Raw genomic sequence first — 19,913 nt, 5'->3', positions numbered from 1 at the left:
TACCTTGAAACTGAGCTGCGCCTTGCTTTCCGGCTGCCTCCAGATGACAATGGTGAAAAAAAGTGAAATGACAAGGAGAACCACGCAGGCAACAATGCAGCCGATGTCACCTTCCAAGAGAGCCACCCCTTTTTGTGCTAGAATGCCACACAGGGCAGTGATCATGATAGCTGCAAGGGAGAAGAGTTAAAAAAACAAAACAAGTTAAAGCCAATTTAAATGGCAGAAAACAGTTCAGCACATTCCTTTCAACCCTGCTCTCAACTTTGATAATGAGCCATGTTTGAAGTTGATGCTGGAAGGAAGCTAATGTCAGTAGCAATCAAGCAATTCAGTGAGAAGCAGTCCTTCCCAAAAAGTTGTCTTTCACTCACAGAAGCCTCTATCTGAAATAAAATGGGATGCAACCTCTTTGCCTTCACTCATGAACCTGGAAGTGAAGAGCTACGGCAAGCAAATCCCCAGGGTAGACAATGTGCTCAGCTTGTCCCACTGTCACTTGGTACTTACAAATGACAGTACTGCTGATGTAGACAATGCGCCCCGAGAGGTGTGTTGGGGTGTCTGCCTCGGGGGAGAAAAGGGACCTCAAGGTGAGCTTCTTCAACGCAGTTCGGCTGTGGCCGGCTGGACGGTTCATGATGACTTTCTCTTCTTCACTTCCATTCACCTCCAACATCTCCAGATCCCTGGAGTTGCTGATCATCTCAGGCTGGTATCTGCCAGAGGAGCCATAGAGTCAAAGCAAGAACATGGGAAGTCACAGTCTATGACGCCAAGCTCTCAGGGGCCATTACAGAGGTCTCCTGGCAGCTCCCAACTGTAACTCTCAGTGATTTCAGGCAAGATTCTTCCTGAACCCTGTCTGGAAAGGCATTTTCTGAAAGAATTCTTAGAAAGGGTTGTGGTATGTTTTCCGGGCTGTATGGCCATGTTCTAGAAGTTCTAGAAATACTTCTAGAACATGGCCATACAGCCCGGAAAACATACAACAACCCTGTGATTCCGGCCATGAAAGCCTTCGACAACACAATGCTTAGAAGGGCACTGGCTTTCTTATACTCTTGAATCATACTTGATAAAGCAGTCAGCTGCAACAAATCACTCTGACCAAGAGGTCATGAGTTCGAGGCCAGCTCGGAGCCTGCGTTTGTCTCTGTCTTTGTTCTATGTTAAGGCATTGAATGTTTGCCTTATATGTGTGATGTGATCCGCCCTGAGTCCCCTTCGGGGTGAGAAGGGCAGAATATAAATACTGTAAATAAAATAAATAAATAATACTTTTAAAAACTTCAGTTATTTTAACTGGATAGGTTTTTTATTTGCATGATGTTGTGACCTTGTTGGAAGTCACGTTAGGTCATTATTGAGGGGAAACGTAGGGTATAAATGGAAGAATATTTTTAGAAATAAAGAGAAAGGCCACTACCAACTAATGGCATCCTGAGGGAAAGCATCGTGGTCCTTGACTGAAGCCCAAGGGGGACCAGACTGGAATTCTTAGAGGGCCATTGTGGAGATCACCGCTGCCACCAAATTGTGGAGATGTCAGACAGAGAGGAATTTTTTTCTTTATTCTCTTATTCTTTCTTATTCTTATTTACATTAGATGGTAGCGTTACTTAATTTTGAATATAGGTGACAGAGACTTGGATATTGAAGAACAAAAACAAGTTTATTTCAGGCACAGAGCTTAGTGGTTACAGTAACTTCTTTAAAGGCACTTAGATAATGGCTGCAAAGTTATTAACTGATCACTTTGGATCTAACTGGGATTGCTCTCCCTTCCTACTCAGACTCTACAAATAAACCTAAGCAAGTCACCTAACTTGCTTAATTTAACACCACTAGAGATCTGAGTTCCCCTGGTTTCCCTAACCTGGAACCAGTGTCTTCCCTGTGACTAAAATCACAGACTCAACTGTTTTTTAAAACATTCCCTCCTTTTTCTTCAAACGGCGGTTGGCTCCGCCCTCGTTACTATGGCAACCTGCCTCAGAATGCTGAGCTGGTTACCATCCCCCACGCACTGGTGACTAATACTTACCCTTTTAAACATAGTTAAACCTGACTTTTAAAACGAAATTAAACATGACATCTATAAATCAAAATAAAAACACACTTCTTTACAGCCATATTTAGCTCCAAGGCCTGGGCCCCCTCAGCTGAGAGACCTACCTGAGGATGAGCACGCAAACGGCCACGAGGGAGTATGCCAAGAGGGTGCCGATGGACATGAGGTTGACCAGGTCCTTCAGCTCAAAGAGGAAAGCCATCAGCGCTGCAAGAGAAGAGGTGCTGCGTGAGCCACCAGGCAGGTTTGCGGGGAGAAGGGGAAGAGAGACACGCTAACACATACATACCAGCGATGATGCCCGACACCACGGTGGCCACCAAGGGCGTCTTGGTCCGGCTGTGCACCCGGAAGAGGAACCGGAAGAGCAGCCCGTCCTCCGCCATGGCGTAGATCACGCGTGGCATGGGGAACATGGAGCCCAGCAAGCTGCATTGGGCAAAAAACATCAGAAACACAAAAGTCAGGATGCGGGTACACCTGAGAAGAACCTCAGAGCATCAGAGTGTCAGGGAAATTCCCAAAACAATACTTAGTAGAGCATTTCGCTCACAGCAAGCAAAGGCAGTATAACATGGCTGTAAAGAATTTTTGAGCTTAAGGAAGCGAGATGCAAAGCTCAATCTTAAGCAAGTTTCAAAAAGGTTTGTTAAAACATAAGAACTACATTTCTTGACAGAAAAAGATTGAGTCTAAGCTTTCTCTCTAACTCCGTGACTTCTAAGTTCAAACAGAAGGAAAAATCTCTAAAGACGACATTTTCCCATTCATCAGAAAATGAAAAGGAGGTGAAGGAATGATCACGAGGTCTTAAAACAAAGGAACATGCATCCTGAAGGATTCCGTTCTAGGTCATCAATTAGGATGGTGAAACGGCAGACAAAGGTTTGAGGCAATGAGACAAAGAGAGTTCCGAGTGCTGAAGAAAAATGACGTTTATTCTCAGTGGCCACAGAGAATAAGCATAGGAAGGACCCTTTCCTGTAATTAGGAAAGCAAGGGTAATGAACAAAGAATCACAGGGCTTTTTATACCATTTTGCATTTATCTACATACGTCATATGGGCATTATCCATCGCCAATTAGTGTCAAAAAAAGTCTTACTTTTGCACTTTTCTAAAACATAGGCTACTTTCAACTCCTCTGACCCTCCCATTAGGCCTTATCTAAGGAATCCCTATCTTGGCTTTTAGGGGTTCCATTTGCTGAAGACTTCCCTCTATCTAAGCTTTTAAGGACTCATTAGCACCCCTTCATGGTGCCAGGTTACCTTAAGCTTATTTTGACAACCCAAAGCCCTAATTTGTCTTTGTCCACTGTTATCTGGTCTTGTTGACACCTTAACAAATGTCTCTGCCACTTAGGGTGAACTTTGGTCTCTGCTATGAGGAGACGGTATTTGCCAGGGCAGGATGTATTTTGGGGGCTATATGCACACATCCTGCTTGTGATTATATATTTTCTTATTCCTATTTCTGTCATGATTACATTGAATATATGGTTTCCAATACAAGTACAGTAGAGTCTCACTTATCCAACACTCGCTTATCCAACATTCTGGATTATCCAACGCTTTTTTGTAGTCAATGTTTTCACTACATCGTGATATTTTGGTGCCAAGTTCGTAAATACAGTAATTTCTACATAGCATTACTGTGTATTGAACTACTTTTTCTGTCAAATTTGTGGTATAACATGATGTTTTGGTGCTTAATTTGTAAAAGCATACCCTAATTTGATGTTTAATAGGCTTTTCCTTAATCCCTCCTTATTATCCAACATATTCACTTATCCAACGTTCTGCCGGCCCATTTATGTTGGATAAGTGATAACTGTATTATATTTTCCCAATACACCTTCATCAATGGGAGGAGAAAGGACAGAGAGTGAGAGAAAACAAACTGCAACAACAGGCATTCGGGAATGAAGGGAACGGGATTCTTTCACCCTAGCTTAAATCTATCAATCTGCTTCTTATTGAGGACTAGAGACTTGAACAGTGTGGGGTTGAATTCCAACACAGAGGACCCAAATCTCCTACACGTCTACCAATACCTGCAGATTGGGCAACTCTTGACTCTTTCCATCCCTCATAGTGGGGATACTGGGACTCATACAGCCTTTGGCCCATCACCACTCTTGGGACGCTCTCTGTGCTCCATTCAATACACATAGCATCCCCTTCCAAGCAACTTCTTTAAAACAAGTTCAAAATAGGGTGTTAGGACTGGGTTTCTCCCCGTCCAAACCATGAAGCCGGCCTTCTTCCCTGCATCTCCCCTCACCTTGTGGAAAGGGCGCAGAGCGAGCCAATGGCGACCACATAGCGGGCCGGCTCCCAGCCCACTGACTTGAAGGCATCAGGCAGCGGGCTTTCCTTGTTCACCAGGAAATAGGGCACCATCAGGGTCAAGGAAGCCGAAACGCCAAAGTAGGCCACAAAGCAGATGAGGAGGGAGACAATGATGCCGACCGGGATGGACCTCTGCGGGTTCCGGGCTTCTTCACCTGGCGAAAGTGGGAGGATGTAGAGGATTCTCCAAACACCATTCCAGTGGGAAAATTCACTTGCTCACTGTGGCCAAAGGACATAAAACCTTTAAAATGGGGAGGCAAGAATCATGTGACTCTTGGGCTTGATCCGACAAAGCCTTCTCTAGAACCCCAACATCTAATAATCCCTAGAAGCCACTTCTGGTTACCCAAAATATCATTTATTTATGATATTTTGGGTAACCAGAAGTGGCTTCTAGGGATTATTAGATGTTGGGGTTCTAGAGATGTTGGGGTTCTAAAGGTCCATGCCTTTGTTACATCCAGACTGGATTACTGCAATGCTCTCTACGTGGGGCTGCCCCTGAAGACGGTCCGGAAACTTCAACTGGTTCAAAGATCGGCAGCCAAATTTCTAACTGGAGCTGGCCATAGGGAACACACAATGTCCCTATTAAAGCAGCTCCACTGGCTCCCGATAAACTGCCGGGCCCAATTCAAGGTGCAGGTTTTGACCTATAAAGCCCTATACAGCTTGGGCCCTGCCTATCTCCGTGATCGCATCTCCTTCTATGAGTCAGTGCGGACCTTGAGATCATCCAGGGAGGCTCTCCTCGCGTTCCCACCACCGTCTCAAGTGCGGCTGGTGGGGATGAGGGAACGAGCCTTCTCAGCAGTGGCCCCCGGCTCTGGAATTCACTGCCAAAAGAGATCAGGCAATCCCCTACATTATCTATTTTCCATAAGGAACTGAAGACCTGGTGGTGTCGGCAGGTTTTTGAGTAATTACATTGGAATACCACCGATCTCTGGGCCTGAATATATTGCACAAGATTTATCTAGCCTACAATGATACACTTTAATATATTGGGTTTATGGTTCCCGTCCCCTTGATCAGGTTGTGTAAGTGTTATTTATTGCTATATAATTGTATTGTTTTACCTTGCTTAATAATGTGTTATTATGTTGTTATGTAATGTATGTGTTGTTTTTATGATTGGAAACCGTCCTGAGTCCCATCCGGGAGATAGGGCGGTATATTTATTTATTATTATTTATTTACAGTATTTATATTCCGCCCTTCTCACCCCGAAGGGGACTCAGGGCGGATTACAATGAATACATATATGGCAAACATTCAGTGCCAACAAACAACATATATAGACAGACACAGAGGCATTTAACTTTTTTTCCCCCAGCTTCACGATTCCGGCCACAGGGGGAGCTGTTGCTTCACTGTCCACTAGTGGCTGTACTTCCTCATTCCTTTCCTCGTGTTTTGCTGGCAGTTTTATGATGTTGTAAATTAGTTAAATTAGCCTCCCGCATAAAGCGTACCTAAATTTCCCTAATTGACAGATGCAACTGTCTTTCGGGGCTGCATAGGTCAACAGCAAGCCGGGCTATTTAATGGTCGGGGGCTTAACCCGACCCAGGCTTTGAACTCATGACCTCTCGGTCAGTAGTGATTTATTGCAGCTGGTTACTAGCCAGCTGCGCCACAGCTTTATATAAATAAAGTTTTATATAAATAAAGTTTTGTTATTATTATTATTATTATTATTTATTTCTAAACACTGTAGTCATGCCAGTATAGCTCACCTTAGGTCATAAAGAGTCCAAAACTGGCCTGACAGTTCCAGCTCAGAGGCACAAGAACAACACCAAGTCCTTCTTTCATGCAAATGTATGCGCCGCAAGAAGCACATCTGCAAACCTAGACTGCTCAGGCAGAGAGCATTCCTATGTATGAGAACTCTACTATGCAAATGCACAGCCCCCGGAGCTTCCAGGTGAAGCAACCAGCCCTGGCGCAGAGTCTCACTACTCATGACTCATTTTCCAGAGCAGAAACAGGGAATCTCTCCTGGGAAAGGAGCCCGTATGGAACAGGAAGCCAGCCAGGGGCCAGGACCAGGCAGGGAGCCTGTGCAATTGAATTGAACAATGCTGCTTGTGCGCATCTGCCAAGCATCTGCTTCCCCTAGAGCAGAATCACAGGTTTGGAAGGTAATATTCTGCCCTTTTCTGTGGTGGTCAGGACAGGTTTGGTCCTGCAACCTGAATACTTTTATGCCTGTTTGCTGCAACCTCTGTGGCATACAGAAGGGGACACTGGTTTTCTCACCCCAGCACCCCAGAAGGAAACTGTTGCTGCTTTACCTGTTGTGGCAATGCAGTCAAATCCAACAAAGGCGTAGAAGCATGTGGCTGCACCTGACAGTATCCCCTGGAAACCAAAGGGGAAAAAGCCACCTTTCCCAAAGAATCCAGCTCTGAAAGAGAAAGAAAGATACTCAGTGGGAACTACTGGTAATTCCCGATTTACAAACATCCGACTTACAAATGACTCACAGTTAAGAATGGGATTTCTCATAGCCTTCCTTGATATGCTCAGTCAGATGGAGAATTTAACCTGTACAGTTTTTCCCTGGCCTGAAACCTGCTTGTTGTGCAATAAGCTTGGGTTCGATAACAGGTCCTAGTCGATTTAATAGCATCCTCTCATAGACTTTATATAGATGACGTAAGAGAGAGATTGGTCGATAGTTCCTGGCATTGGAGGCATCTTTACCGGGTTTTAAAATGGCAATGATCTTAGTTTTCCTACATATTCTGGGAATCTGTTTGTGTGCTAAGCATTGATTGTAGAATTTCAAAAGCCAGTTTTCAGCTTTGGGCCCCAAGTGTTTGATTTGCTCCATCATTAAGTCATCTAGGCCAGGTGCTTTACCAGTTGTACATCGTTTGATGGCTTCTCTGAGTTCTTTCAGGTTTAGAGGAGAAGGCAGCTGGTGGGTTTCAAGTTCTGGGACCCTGTTGATTTTCAGCTTTACTCTACTGCGGTTGGTTTTCCCATTCTGAATTAGCTGGTGAGCTATCTGGTCTGGTGTTACGTTTGCGTGTCCATGGTTGACCAGAGGGTCACTATCCAGGCATCTCAGCAATTGCTAGGCTCTTCGGCTACTCTTGGACATATCAAGATTCTCAAGCAGCTCTATCCAGCCATCTTTCTTAGCATTTGCTAAGGCTGTAGATAATTTTTGGCCTGCTGCTATAGTCTCATCGCAGTATGGATTCTCTTGAAATAGTCTGAGATATTCCTGTAGCTGATTTAGCGATTCTTCATTTAGGCCTTCATTTGGGGGGACATAGAAAGAGCCTCCTCGAAGACTGAGTAAATCCAGTCGGGCAACCCCCGGGCAACGTTTCTTGTAAACGGCTAATCTTTCCAACCCAAAAGCATTGCTTTTAAACTTTAACATTTTAAATGTGTTTCATCTCTCCACAAATGGATGAATACCAAAGGTCTTTATCAAGACCATTGCTAACAATTATGTCTATTAATATAGGTTTGTCACTTGCTAAGGAAGAAGGGGATTGAGACAACAAGAACTGAGAGAAGTCTACCTCTCGAAAGGAAAATGCACTCCTGGAAGAGTTATTATCGTGGGAAAAGTGGTCTCCACTGAGGCTTTCTCGCCAATTCTTGTTTCCACGAGAAGCCAAAATTCCCAAAATACAGTTATTGCAGGGACAGAAGGTGAGGTGAAATCTTCTGAACAGGGGCACAGGCAGCAAAACAAACACCACCGAGGTGTGTGTGTGTGTGTGTGTTAACATCTACCTGTGCAATCCAAAGCCTGTGTGTGTGTGGATGTGTGTGCATGGATGTATGTGTGTGGATGTGTGTGTGTGTGTATGGCGTTACAACTTCAAAAATGTACCTGTTCTGACTTAACAAATTCAGCTTAAGATCAAACCTACAGAACATCTCTCGTTCATAACTTGGAGATTGCCTATATCAGGGAAGCAAAATAAAATTTGAAAGCCCACAAAGAGCACCTTCTTTATCGAGAAGCCCCATTTCCACACATGGGTGCAAACCTTTGAATGAATGAATTTTTTTTATTATGGTCACGGACCAGGAGTGTAAAACATTAAAACAGAGGGTTTTTTGAAAAAAACAAGTGTTAACATTAAGACCAGAAATTCACAATATTTAAAGCAGAAAGTCCATAATATGGAGTCGATCTATACGGCTTCATATGGAGCCTTCGGTGGCCTAGGGGATAAAAGCCTTGCGACTGGAAGGTTAGGTTGCTGACCTGAAGGCTGCCAGGTTCGAATCCCACCCGGGGAGAGCGTGGATGAGCTCCCTCTATCAGCTCCAGCTCCATGCGGGGACATGAGAGAAGCCTCCCACAAGGATGGTAAAACATCAAAACATCCGGGCATCCCCTGGGCAACGTCCTTGCAGACGGCCAATTCTCTCACTCCAGAAGCAACTCCGGTTGCTCCTGACACACACAAAAAAATAATACGGCTTCATATATGATGCTTATAAAAATCTGTGGGTACGGATAATAAAATAAGTATGTCAAAAGCATTATACACTAAAATCATCCACAATCTGCCTCCTTATTTTTATAGCTGACGCACCAAGCTTTCTCACTACAAAAATGAGCAATGGATTCCTATCCTCTATAAGACGTTTCAGATAATATTCCTCATTTCTAACAGGAATCTTCTGTACAATGATGCAAACCTTTCACAACCGGCTCATGGACATAGTAAATTTCCAAGGACAAGCCAATCCTGCTCCCCTCTGCTACCCCCTTTTTTAACCTCTCAGAGCTTGGAAATGAGGCTCAGGGGGCACTATAACTCCCAGCCAGCACACATGTTAAGGACTCCAGGCATAGTAACCTGTAATTGTGGTTTAAAAGAAACATCTATGTATAAGCAGCCATAATGCGTTCCATGCACTGGCAGCCAGATATGAAACTGCCGGCAGCAGAGCAGGACAGCAAGAGAGCATGATAGGCAGATGCCACCAGGCTCGTCTGGAAAAGGCCCCTTACTTGTTTCCAGGCTCCATGAATTTGTCAGAGCGGTTCTGGAAATCCGCCTCCGATAAGCTCCAGTTCTTGACGTCTCCCTTCACGCAACCGGCCACGATGACAAAACTGAGGACCAGCAAATTGATGGCTGTAAAGATTTTGTTCACCAGGGCAGATTCACTGACGCCAAACGACAACAACCCTGCAAAGGTGGACAGCATTTATTTATATTTTTCTCATTGTTTTTTATTATTTCTAAAGTATCAATAATAATAATAATAATAATAATAATAATAACAACAACAACTTTATTTTATACCCCGCCCCATCTCCCCGGAGGGGACTCGGAGCGGCTTACATGGGGGCCGGCCCGAAACATACAGCAATAAAACAAATATTCCAACAGTAAAACATCAACATCAATAAAACCATCATAAAAATCAACATACAGCATAAAATGTTAAAAACAGGAGACTAAAACACGGATCTGGGCCAAGGAGCAGAATATATCAAAATGGGAGAGGTAGTTTCTCAGCCAAAGTAGTCTATAAAGTGCAAAGCAGTAGTGGCAAAGTATCCTGTAGTTGGATTTATAATATAAATATTGGTAGTAAAAGGTAAAAGGTAAAGGTTTCCTCTGACGTTAAGTCCAGTTGTGACCGACTCTGGAGGTTGTTGCTCATCTCAATTTCTAAGCCGAAGAGCCGGCGTTGTCCATAGACATCTCCAAGGTCATGTGGCCGGCATGACTGCATGGAGCGCTGCTACCTTCCTGCCAGAGCGGTACCTCTTAATCTACTCACATTTGCATGTTTTCGAATGGCTAGGTGGTCACCAGCCTGCGCCACAGCCCGGCCCCTTTTGATAGTAAATGGATGCTATGACCTTTTAGCAAAGAAGTGTGTGGTTCTTCTGTGACTGGTGGGCATTCATGGCGCAAAGGATGGGAGTGCATTTCTGGGATGGAAAAAAGCTGCAAAGGTGCAAAACGTCCCATAGGTCTCAAACCAAGCCCAAGTCTGTTCTGCATGTATCAGACAGTAAAGCTATCTCACCTGTGAGCAGTAAAACGAGGGAGAGGGCAAAGAAATCCGGATATTCAGCCAGAACGTTTTCCAAGTGCAGGGACGTGTGGTTCTGGAAGAATGAGGAGATGTGGCCTCCAATGATGTGGTCAAACGTGGAGCTCCAGGCACGAGCCACACTTGCTGTCCCTGTTAAGAAGGGGAAAGAAAAGAGAAGAAGAGACCTTTGTTCACCAAAGGCTTCAGCCTCATAACTGCTTCCTCTGCATCAAGTCCAAATGCAATAAGTAGTCCAGGAAAGACTATTGTCTTATTACAACAACAGTAGACACCTCCACGGTCATGTGGCCAGCATGACTGCATGGAGCGCCCTTACCTTCCTGCCAAGAATAGTAGACCTATTGATCTACTCACATTGGCATGTTTTCGAACTGCTAGGTTGGCAGAAGCTGGAGCTAACAGCGGGCGCTCATTCCACTCCCTGGATTTGAACCTGGGACTTTTCGGTCTGCAAGTTCAGCAGCTCAGCGCTTTAACACACTGTGCCACCGTAGGCTTATAAAATATTTCTATTTAGACTTCGGACTTCATGACACCAAAACATCTCTCCACTTTAAATCTGGTTGCTGCCTCCTGCAGAATTCTGGAGTTTGTAGTTTAGGGGAGAGCTTTTAAACTGCTCAGCCAGAGAAGTCCTGGGCGTCACTACAAAGGCATTAACTGTGCAGGAGACAGCAACTTAATTTAATAATACGAATAGTAGTACTAGTAGGTAAAGGTAAAGGTTTTCCCCTGACGTTAAGTCCAGTCGTGACCGACTCTGGGGGTTGGTGCTCATCTCCATTTCTAAGCGAGGAACCGTCATTGTCCATAGACACCTCCAAGGTCATGTGGCCGGCATGACTGCATGGAGTGCCCTTACCTTCCCGCTGGAACGGTACCTATTGATCTACTCACATTCGCATTTTTTCGAACTGCTAGGTTGGCAGAAGCTGGAACTAACAGCAGGCACTCACGCCGCTCCCCGAATTTGAACCTGGGACCTTTTGGTCCACAAGTTCAGCAGCTCAGCGCTTTAACACACTGTGCCACCGGAGACACTAGTAGTAGTAGTAATAATAATAATAATAGCAATAGATGCTATAGTGTGATTAAGTACATGTTAGATAATGCGGACCCCATCTTTTCTAACTAGAAATGTAGTTCCTTGTGGTTTAATAAACTTTTTGAAACTTTTAAGGTCAGCTCTGCATTTCATGTTGCTTTAAGCTCAAGTATTCTTTTCAGCCACACTATGACTTCCTACTATGCCATGACTCAGCTAAGAGCAAATGCTTTAGCTGTTTTGGGAAAAGTTTTATAACAAAGGGACACAACAGCCCCTGCCATACCGATCATGTAGGAGAGGATGAGGTTCCATCCAGTGGTGAAGGCCCATATCTCCCCAACAGTCACGTAGCTGTACAGGTAGGCCGAGCCGGCCTTGGGTACCCGGGCCCCAAACTCGGCGTAGCACAGGCCAGCCAGAACCGAGGAGACGGCAGCGATGAAGAAGCAGATCACAATGGCGGGGCCCGCCTGGTCTTTGGCCACCTCTCCAGACAAGACGTAGACACCAGCGCCGAGGGTGCTGCCTACACCGAGGGCGATCAGATCCAAGGTGGAGAGGCAGCGGGCAAGCTTGGTCTCCTGCGAGCAGAGGTCCACCCTCCGCCGGCGGATCAGCTTCTTGCCAAAGCTGGCCACAGCCTTCTTCAGCATCTCGGCCAACACCTGATGTCTCTCAAGAATCTAGACAGGAGAAAACAAAGGCAACCTGTTAGAACAGTCAGCAACTGAGAGACTCGAGGAGAACGTTTGTAAAGACCGGACCTCCAGAAGAATCAGGAGGCATATTCGCTCTGGCTAGAAGATCAGTTTGGGGATTCTGGAAGTATGAAGGCCATAACAATGTCCTTTGACCATCCTTGGCCTAGTTCAGCACCTGTTGTGTACCTTCAGTAGAGACCCCATAGGCCATCTAATCCAACCCCCTTCTTCCAGGCAGGAAAAGCTCAAAGCATCATGACAGATGTCCATCCAGCTCCTACATAATAATAATAATAATAATAATAATAATAATAATAATAATTATTATTATTATTATTATTATTATTATTATTATTATTATTATTTATAATGCCAGCATAATCATAATAGTATATCATAAGATATACTGCTGGCATTATAAATTGGACACAGGCGGAACTGGGCAATTTGGACAAAAAAACAAGAAAACTCATGACCATTCATCATTCACTGCACCCTTGCAGTGATGTTGACCGGCTGTATCTGCCTAGAAGATCAGGGGGCAGAGGACTCTTACAAGTAAAATAAGCAGTCAAAGAAGAAGAACATGCCCTGGCAGAATATGTCAAGCAAAGTGAAGAACCTGCTTTGATTGAAGTCAAAAATCAGAAACTCCTCAAAGCACAGCAGACAAAAAAACAGTACAAGAAAACCGCACTACAAACTAGAGCTGACAGCTTGCACAACAAAACATTGCATGGGAAGTTCCTTGACAAAATTGAAGGAAAAGCTGATAAGGAGAAGACCTGGCTATGGCTCACGAATGGGACCCTGAAGAAGGAGACAGAAGGCCTGATCCTTGCAGCCCAGGAGCAAGACATCAGGACAAAGGCAATTCAGGCCAAGATCCAAAAATCAGCTGATGACCCAAAATGCAGACTGTGCAAGGAAACCGATGAAACCATTGATCATATCCTCAGCTGCTGTAAGAAAATTGCACAGACAGACTATAAACAGAGGCACAACTATGTGGCCCAAATGATTCATTGGAACTTAAGCTGTTATATTGTTTTTTTGATTTTGTGTTGTACTGTACATTATTATTTATTGTATTGTTTAATTGTATTATGATATGTTGTTTTATATTTTGCTATATTGTATTGTCCTGGGCATGGCCCCATGTAAGCCGCCCTGAGTCCCCGTTGGGGAGATGGTGGCGAGGTATAAATAAAGTTTTATTATTATTATTTTTATTATTATGCCTCAAGTACCACCTCCGAGCAGTAAATAACTTGCACAAATCTGCAAAAGTATTGGAAAATGAGCACGCAAAGATACTGTGGGACTTCAGAATCCAGACTGACAAAGTTCTGGAACACAACACACCAGACATCACAGTTGTGGAAAGGAAAAAGGTTTGGATCATTGATGTTGCCATCCCAGGTGGCAGTTGTATTGACGAAAAACAACAGGAAAAACTCAGCCGCTATCAGGACCTCAAGATTGAACTTCAAAGACTCTGGCAGAAACCAGTGCAGGTGGTCCCGGTAGTGATCGGCACATTGGGTGCCGTGCCAAAAGATCTCAGCCAGCATTTGGAAACAATAGACATTGTCAAAATTACGATCTGCCAACTGCAAAAGGCCACCCTACTGGGATCTGCGCGCATCATCCGAAAATACATCACACAGTCCTAGACACTTGGGAAGTGTTCGACTTGTGATGTTGTGAAACGAAACGAAACAAAAGCAAAACATTCCCATCACATGCACCAGCTGTGGCATGTTCCGCTTTTTCACACAAAAACTAGACAACTACATCTGCTCCAAATGCAAACAGATGACTCTGATGGAGCAGAGGATCCAACAGCTCGAGCACCGTATTAAGACCCTTAAGGACATTCAGGCACTCGAGCTCTTCTTGGACACTGCACAACACGCTGCTGTAGATCAGCAGCCTGCATCACACCAACACCACCAAGACCATGATCAGGAACCTTATGGGGAGATCAACTCAAAGGTAGACAACCCTCAGGCTTGGAAGGAGGTCACCCATAGAAGGAGACGCAGGACCAGGCAGCCTCCACAGAACTCCTCTGCTCAGCTGCATTTACACAACAGATTTGAAATTCTTACATCATTAACATACAATCAGGAAACACATCTTGTGGAGGACCACAGTTTCTTAGATACCACTCAGTGGACCATCCTGGATCAATGCGCAGGGGATAGCCCTGACAGGGACAGTGCATCACCACAGTCACACTTATGTAATCATGCAAATGCTCCACCCCCAATCATAGACCAGGAGCAACAGGAACATCCTTGGGAGAGTAATGGGCTCTCGGATGTATCTCAATGGATTGTCATTGATGAATGCACTGGGGATGTTGAGGAGGAGGACAACACTTTACACCTACATGATTCACTTCAACAGGAACACTCTTCAGGGGACATACACACTGTCTTGCACAAAAGGGACCCTGTCAATCCTCAAAGGAAACAGGTCTTGGTAGTAGGTGACTCCCTCCTTAGAGGAACGGAAGCCATCATTTCCAGACCGGATGGGATGGCTCGAGAAACATGCTGCCTCCCGGGGGCAAAAATACACCATATCACTCAGAGGCTCAGCAGGCTCCTAAAGCCCCATCACCCTCCCCACCTTATGTTGATTCATGTAGGTACCAATGACACCACTAGGCATACTTTTCAAAAGATCACAAATGATTTTCGAGCTCTGGGAACAAAGCTAAAACTGTATAATGTACATGTGATCTTTTCATCCCTCCTCCCCGTTGTAGGACATGGCTCTACAAGGGCCGGAAAAATAGTACAGGTCAATAACTGGCTCAGAAAATGGTGTCAAGAGGAGCATTTTGGCTTCCTTGACCATGGTCTACTCTTCCAAGAGGATGGACTACTGGCAAGCGATGGGGTGCATCTCACACAAGTAGGAAAACATCTTTTTGCACACAGACTCACAAACCTCATCAGGCGCACTTTAAACTAAATCCACTGGGGGAGGGGAACAACAGCCTGGCGAACACTATATTACCCACGACCACAGGGAACCGCCGTAAGGCTAAACGGAGGGCTGCACAAACACAGCAAGGACCAAGTACAGAGAGCACAATAATCCCAAATAAACAGTTCGAGGGGAGGTCACAGGGGCTTACATGTCTTTACACTAATGCTCAGAGCATGGGAAATAAGCAAGACGAACTCCAACTCCTAGCACAGCACCACACATACGATGTCATAGGCATCACTGAAACCTGGTGGGATGACTCCCATCACTGGAATTTAACCATTGAGGGCTATAACCTCTTTCACATAAATAGAACAAAGGGGAGAGGAGGGGGAGTAGCTTTATATGTCAAAAACAGTTACGTTGCAGAAGAAATGCAAGACTGTAATCCGGGAAACCAGCTTGAAAGCATCTGGATAAGAATCAAGGGAACCGGGACTCAAAAAGATCTTGTCGTGGGTGTCTACTACAGACCTCCGAGTCAGGATGAAGGACTTGATGAAGCCTTCTGTCAACAGCTGACCAAACAGGCACAAAGAAGAGATATAGTAGTCATGGGCGATTTCAATTATCCCGATATCTGCTGGAAAACAAACTCAGCCAAGAGTACAAAGTCCAACAAATTCCTCACTTGCCTTGCAGATAATTTTATGGTCCAGAAGGTAGAAGAGGCAACAAGGGGATCAGCAACTCTTGATCTAATCTTAACAAATGTGGAAGACCTGATCAATACAGTTGAAGTGGTTGGATCCTTAGGGGCAAGTGACCATGTGCTCCTGCAGTTTGCAATACAAAGGAATGCTGAAACTAAGACAAGTCAAACACGCATTCTGGACTTTAAGAGAGCTGACTTCCAAAAAATGAAGGAATTACTGAGCGGCATTCCATGGACGCCGATATTAAAAAACAAGGGAGTTAAGGATGGATGGGAGTTTTTCAAAAGTGAAATACTCAAGGCGCAAATGCAAACAGTGCCAACAAAGAAGAAAAATAAGACAAGTGCAAAGAAGCCAGAATGGATGTCCAAAGAACTTCTAACTGAGCTAAAGCTCAAAAGTGACATGCACAAGAAGTGGAAAAGGGGAGAAATCACCAAAGAAGAATTCAAACGTATAGCCAACTCCTGTAGGGAAAAGGTTCGCAAGGCTAAAGCGCAAAATGAGCTCAGGCTTGCCAGGGACATAAAAAACAACAAAAAAGGTTTTTTTGCTTATGTTGGTAGAAAAAGGAAGAAAAAGGAGGCGATAGGGCCACTGCAAGGAGTAGATGGGGTGATGGTGACAGGGGATAGGGAAAAGGCAGAACTGCTTAATGCCTTCTTTGCCTCGGTCTTCTCACAAAAAGAAAGCCATCTTCAACCTCAGCAACATGGAATGGACGAAGGATTGGGGGAAATCCAACCCCAAATAGGGAAACAAGTTGTCCAGGAACACTTGGCCTCTCTAAACGAATTCAAGTCCCCAGGGCCAGATCAGCTACATCCAAGAGTATTGAAGGAACTAGCGGAAGTTATTTCAGAACCACTGGCAATCATCTTCGAGAGTTCTTGGAGAACAGGAGAAGTCCCAGCAGATTGGAGGAGGGCGAATGTGGTCCCTATCTTCAAGAAGGGAAAAAAGAACGACCCAAACAATTACCGTCCGGTCAGCCTCACATCAATACCAGGCAAGATTCTGGAAAAGATCATTAAGGAAGTGGTCTGCAAACACTTAGAAACAAATGCGGTCATTGCTAATAGTCAACACGGATTTACCAAAAACAAGTCATGCCAGACTAATCTGATCTCTTTTTTCGATAGAGTTACGAGTTGGGTCGATACAGGGAATGCCGTGGATGTAGCATATCTAGATTTCAGTAAGGCCTTCGACAAAGTCCCCCACGACCTTCTGGCAAACAAACTAGTAAAATGTGGGCTAGACAAAACTACGGTTAGGTGGATCTGTAATTGGCTAAGTGAACGAACCCAAAGGGTGCTCACCAATGCGTCGTCTTCATCATGGAAAGAAGTGACAAGTGGAGTGCCGCAGGGCTCCGTCCTGGGCCCGGTTCTGTTCAACATCTTTATTAACGACTTAGACGAAGGGTTAGAAGGCACGATCATCAAGTTTGCAGATGACACCAAACTCGGAGGGATAGCTAACACTCCAGAAGACAGGAGCAGAATTCAAAACGATCTTGACAGACTAGAGAGATGGGCCGAAACTAACAAAATGAAGTTCAACAGGGACAAATGCAAGATACTTCACTTCGGCAGAAAAAATGGAAATCAAAGATACAGAATGGGGGACGCCTGGCTTGACAGCAGTGTGTGCGAAAAAGATCTTGGAGTCCTCGTGGACAACAAGTTAAACATGAGCCTACAATGTGATGCGGCAGCTAAAAAAGCCAATGGGATTTTGGCCTGCATCAATAGGGGAATAACGTCTAGATCCAGGGAAGTCATGCTCCCCCTCTATTCTGCCTTGGTCAGACCACACCTGGAATACTGTGTCCAGTTTTGGGCACCGCAGATGAAGGGAGATGCTGACAAGCTGGAAAGCGTCCAGAGGAGGGCAACTAAAATGATTAAGGGTCTGGAGAACAAGCCCTATGAGGAGAGGCTTAAAGAGCTGGGCATGTTTAGCCTGCAGAAGAGAAGGCTGAGAGGAGACATGATAGCCATGTACAAATACGTGAGGGGAAGTCATAGGGAGGAGGGAGCAAGCTTATTTTCTGCTGCCCTGCAGACTAGGACACGGAACAATGGCTTCAAACTACAGGAAAGGAGATTCCACCTGAACATCAGGAAGAACTTCCTCACTGTGAGGGCTGTTCGGCAGTGGAACTCTCTCCCCCGGGCCGTGGTGGAGGCTCCTTCTTTGGAGGCTTTTAAGCAGAGGCTGGATGGCCATCTGTCGGGGGTGCTTTGAATGCGATTTCCTGCTTCTTAGCGGGGGGTTTGGACTAGATGGCCCTTGAGGTCTCTTCCAACTCTACTATTCTATGATTCTATGATTCTATGAAATCCAGCATGTCTATCTTGTTTGCTGTGTCATAATAAAATAATAATAGAATCATAGAGTTGGAAGAGACCCCAGTCCCTTCTGCCAAGCAGGAAAAGCACAACTGAAGCACTCCCAACAGATATCCCTCCAACCTCTATTTAAAAGCCTCCAAAGAAGGAGCTTCCACTGGACTCCGAGGCAGAGAGTTCCCCTGTTGGACAGCTCTTCTTACAGTCATAAAGTTCTTCCTAAAGGTTCTGGTGGAATGTGCTTCCCTGTCATTTGAACCCATGGCTCCATTAAGTCCTAGTCTCCATGGCAGAAGAAAACAAGTCCTGCTTCCTCTTCCTTATGACATTTTTTTAGATATTTGAACATGCCAATCATGTGTCCTCTCAACCATCTCTTCTGCAGAGAAATTTATCATGGGATTTTCCTGCCAAGATCTGTTCAGAGGGGATTTCTCTTTGCCTTTCTTGTAAGGTGAGAGACTGTGACTAATATTTAAACTTCTGCAGCATGCTGGCTGTCCGCTCAACAACAGCACCATGAAAATGAAAGAAAAGAAGTTGCTTTCCCATCATAAGACCCTTCAGAGGACCGAAGGCTCTGTTTCAAGGAGTTGCACAAAGGGAACCTTTGACTCCAATAGAATGACAGCCTTGGAGCCAAACGCATTTCATTTCATCACTCCTTCCAAGGAACAGTCCATTCCTCAGCCAAACTGACTGTGGTTATACATTACAATCCCATTTACTTGCAAAGGTCCAAAAAGGTTAGCAAAACATGGATATCTGGATCCTTTGGTGGTGAGTGACTATTGCTTGCACAACACTTCATTGGACAAACGCCTTCAACGATTAACCAATCTCAGGTGAACTTTAGTTAACAGACAACAGGACAAATATTGAAGTGAGGGTCAACATGGTCAGATCTAGCATTCTCATATCTCTTTTGTAATTTCCCATCTGTTTCCCAGGATTACAAACATTTAAACAGATACATCCTTCAAGGTTTACATTATAGGAAGCTAAAATATATAAACTATCCACAACATCAAAACAACTCAAGACATAAAGAACGACAAATATAAGCAATGCGGCACATGAAAGGCCTTTCCCCCCTGAGCAATGAACCCTTCAAAGACCCGCCAAAACAGAAAGGATTCATAATCCATCATTCTAGTGGTCTGAAAATCTCCTTGCTTCGCTTACATAGAAATTTGCATTTTATAAACACCAGTATGACCCAAAGGAAATATAGATACCATATATACGAGTTTTTCAGCCCTTATTTATGAGCTGAAAAAGCCTCCCCAGCTTATAATCGGGTCAAGGCCAGCAACAGAGCCTGCAAGCTATTGCTTGCAATATGTGATCTATTTCTCTCTTCTCCTCCCTTATCAGTGTGTTTACTTTTGCAAAGCCTCCCTCGCTCTTAATCAAGGAAATGTTTTGAAAAGTTCTTCAGGAAGAAGAAAAATATATATTCATTAATCTTATGAAAGCATTTGTTGAAATATTTGTTAAACTCTCCTATAGGCATTAACCCCTTGTAAGCTTTTGCAATCTCTATGTACCTTTATATGTGTATCTATCTATATACATTAATTTTATATATGAATTTTCCCCTCATAAGTTTGCAGGTCTTTGCAAATCCTTTATACATATAGATCCAT

At 44.5% G+C, this 19,913-nt stretch overlaps 1 protein-coding gene across 1 annotated transcript in view; it reads right to left on the bottom strand.

Annotated features, from left to right (window-relative positions):
• The window catches only part of slc7a3 (solute carrier family 7 member 3), a 51,845-nt gene that overhangs the window by 4,498 nt on the left and 27,434 nt on the right, over positions 1–19,913 (bottom strand). The window contains exons 3-11 of the mRNA XM_003228917.4: positions 11,828–12,227; positions 10,467–10,625; positions 9,433–9,613; positions 6,731–6,843; positions 4,360–4,582; positions 2,364–2,503; positions 2,179–2,281; positions 511–719; positions 4–170 (exon numbers count right to left, since the gene is read on the bottom strand). Of these exons, the coding sequence (XP_003228965.2) occupies positions 4–170; positions 511–719; positions 2,179–2,281; positions 2,364–2,503; positions 4,360–4,582; positions 6,731–6,843; positions 9,433–9,613; positions 10,467–10,625; positions 11,828–12,227 (1,695 nt within the window). The remainder of the gene's footprint in view (positions 1–3; positions 171–510; positions 720–2,178; positions 2,282–2,363; positions 2,504–4,359; positions 4,583–6,730; positions 6,844–9,432; positions 9,614–10,466; positions 10,626–11,827; positions 12,228–19,913) is intronic.

Source organism: Anolis carolinensis, unplaced genomic scaffold (assembly GCF_035594765.1).
Source record: "Anolis carolinensis isolate JA03-04 unplaced genomic scaffold, rAnoCar3.1.pri scaffold_12, whole genome shotgun sequence".
Taxonomy (NCBI): domain Eukaryota; kingdom Metazoa; phylum Chordata; class Lepidosauria; order Squamata; family Dactyloidae; genus Anolis; species Anolis carolinensis.
This window is presented reverse-complemented; position numbering and strand designations above follow the sequence as displayed.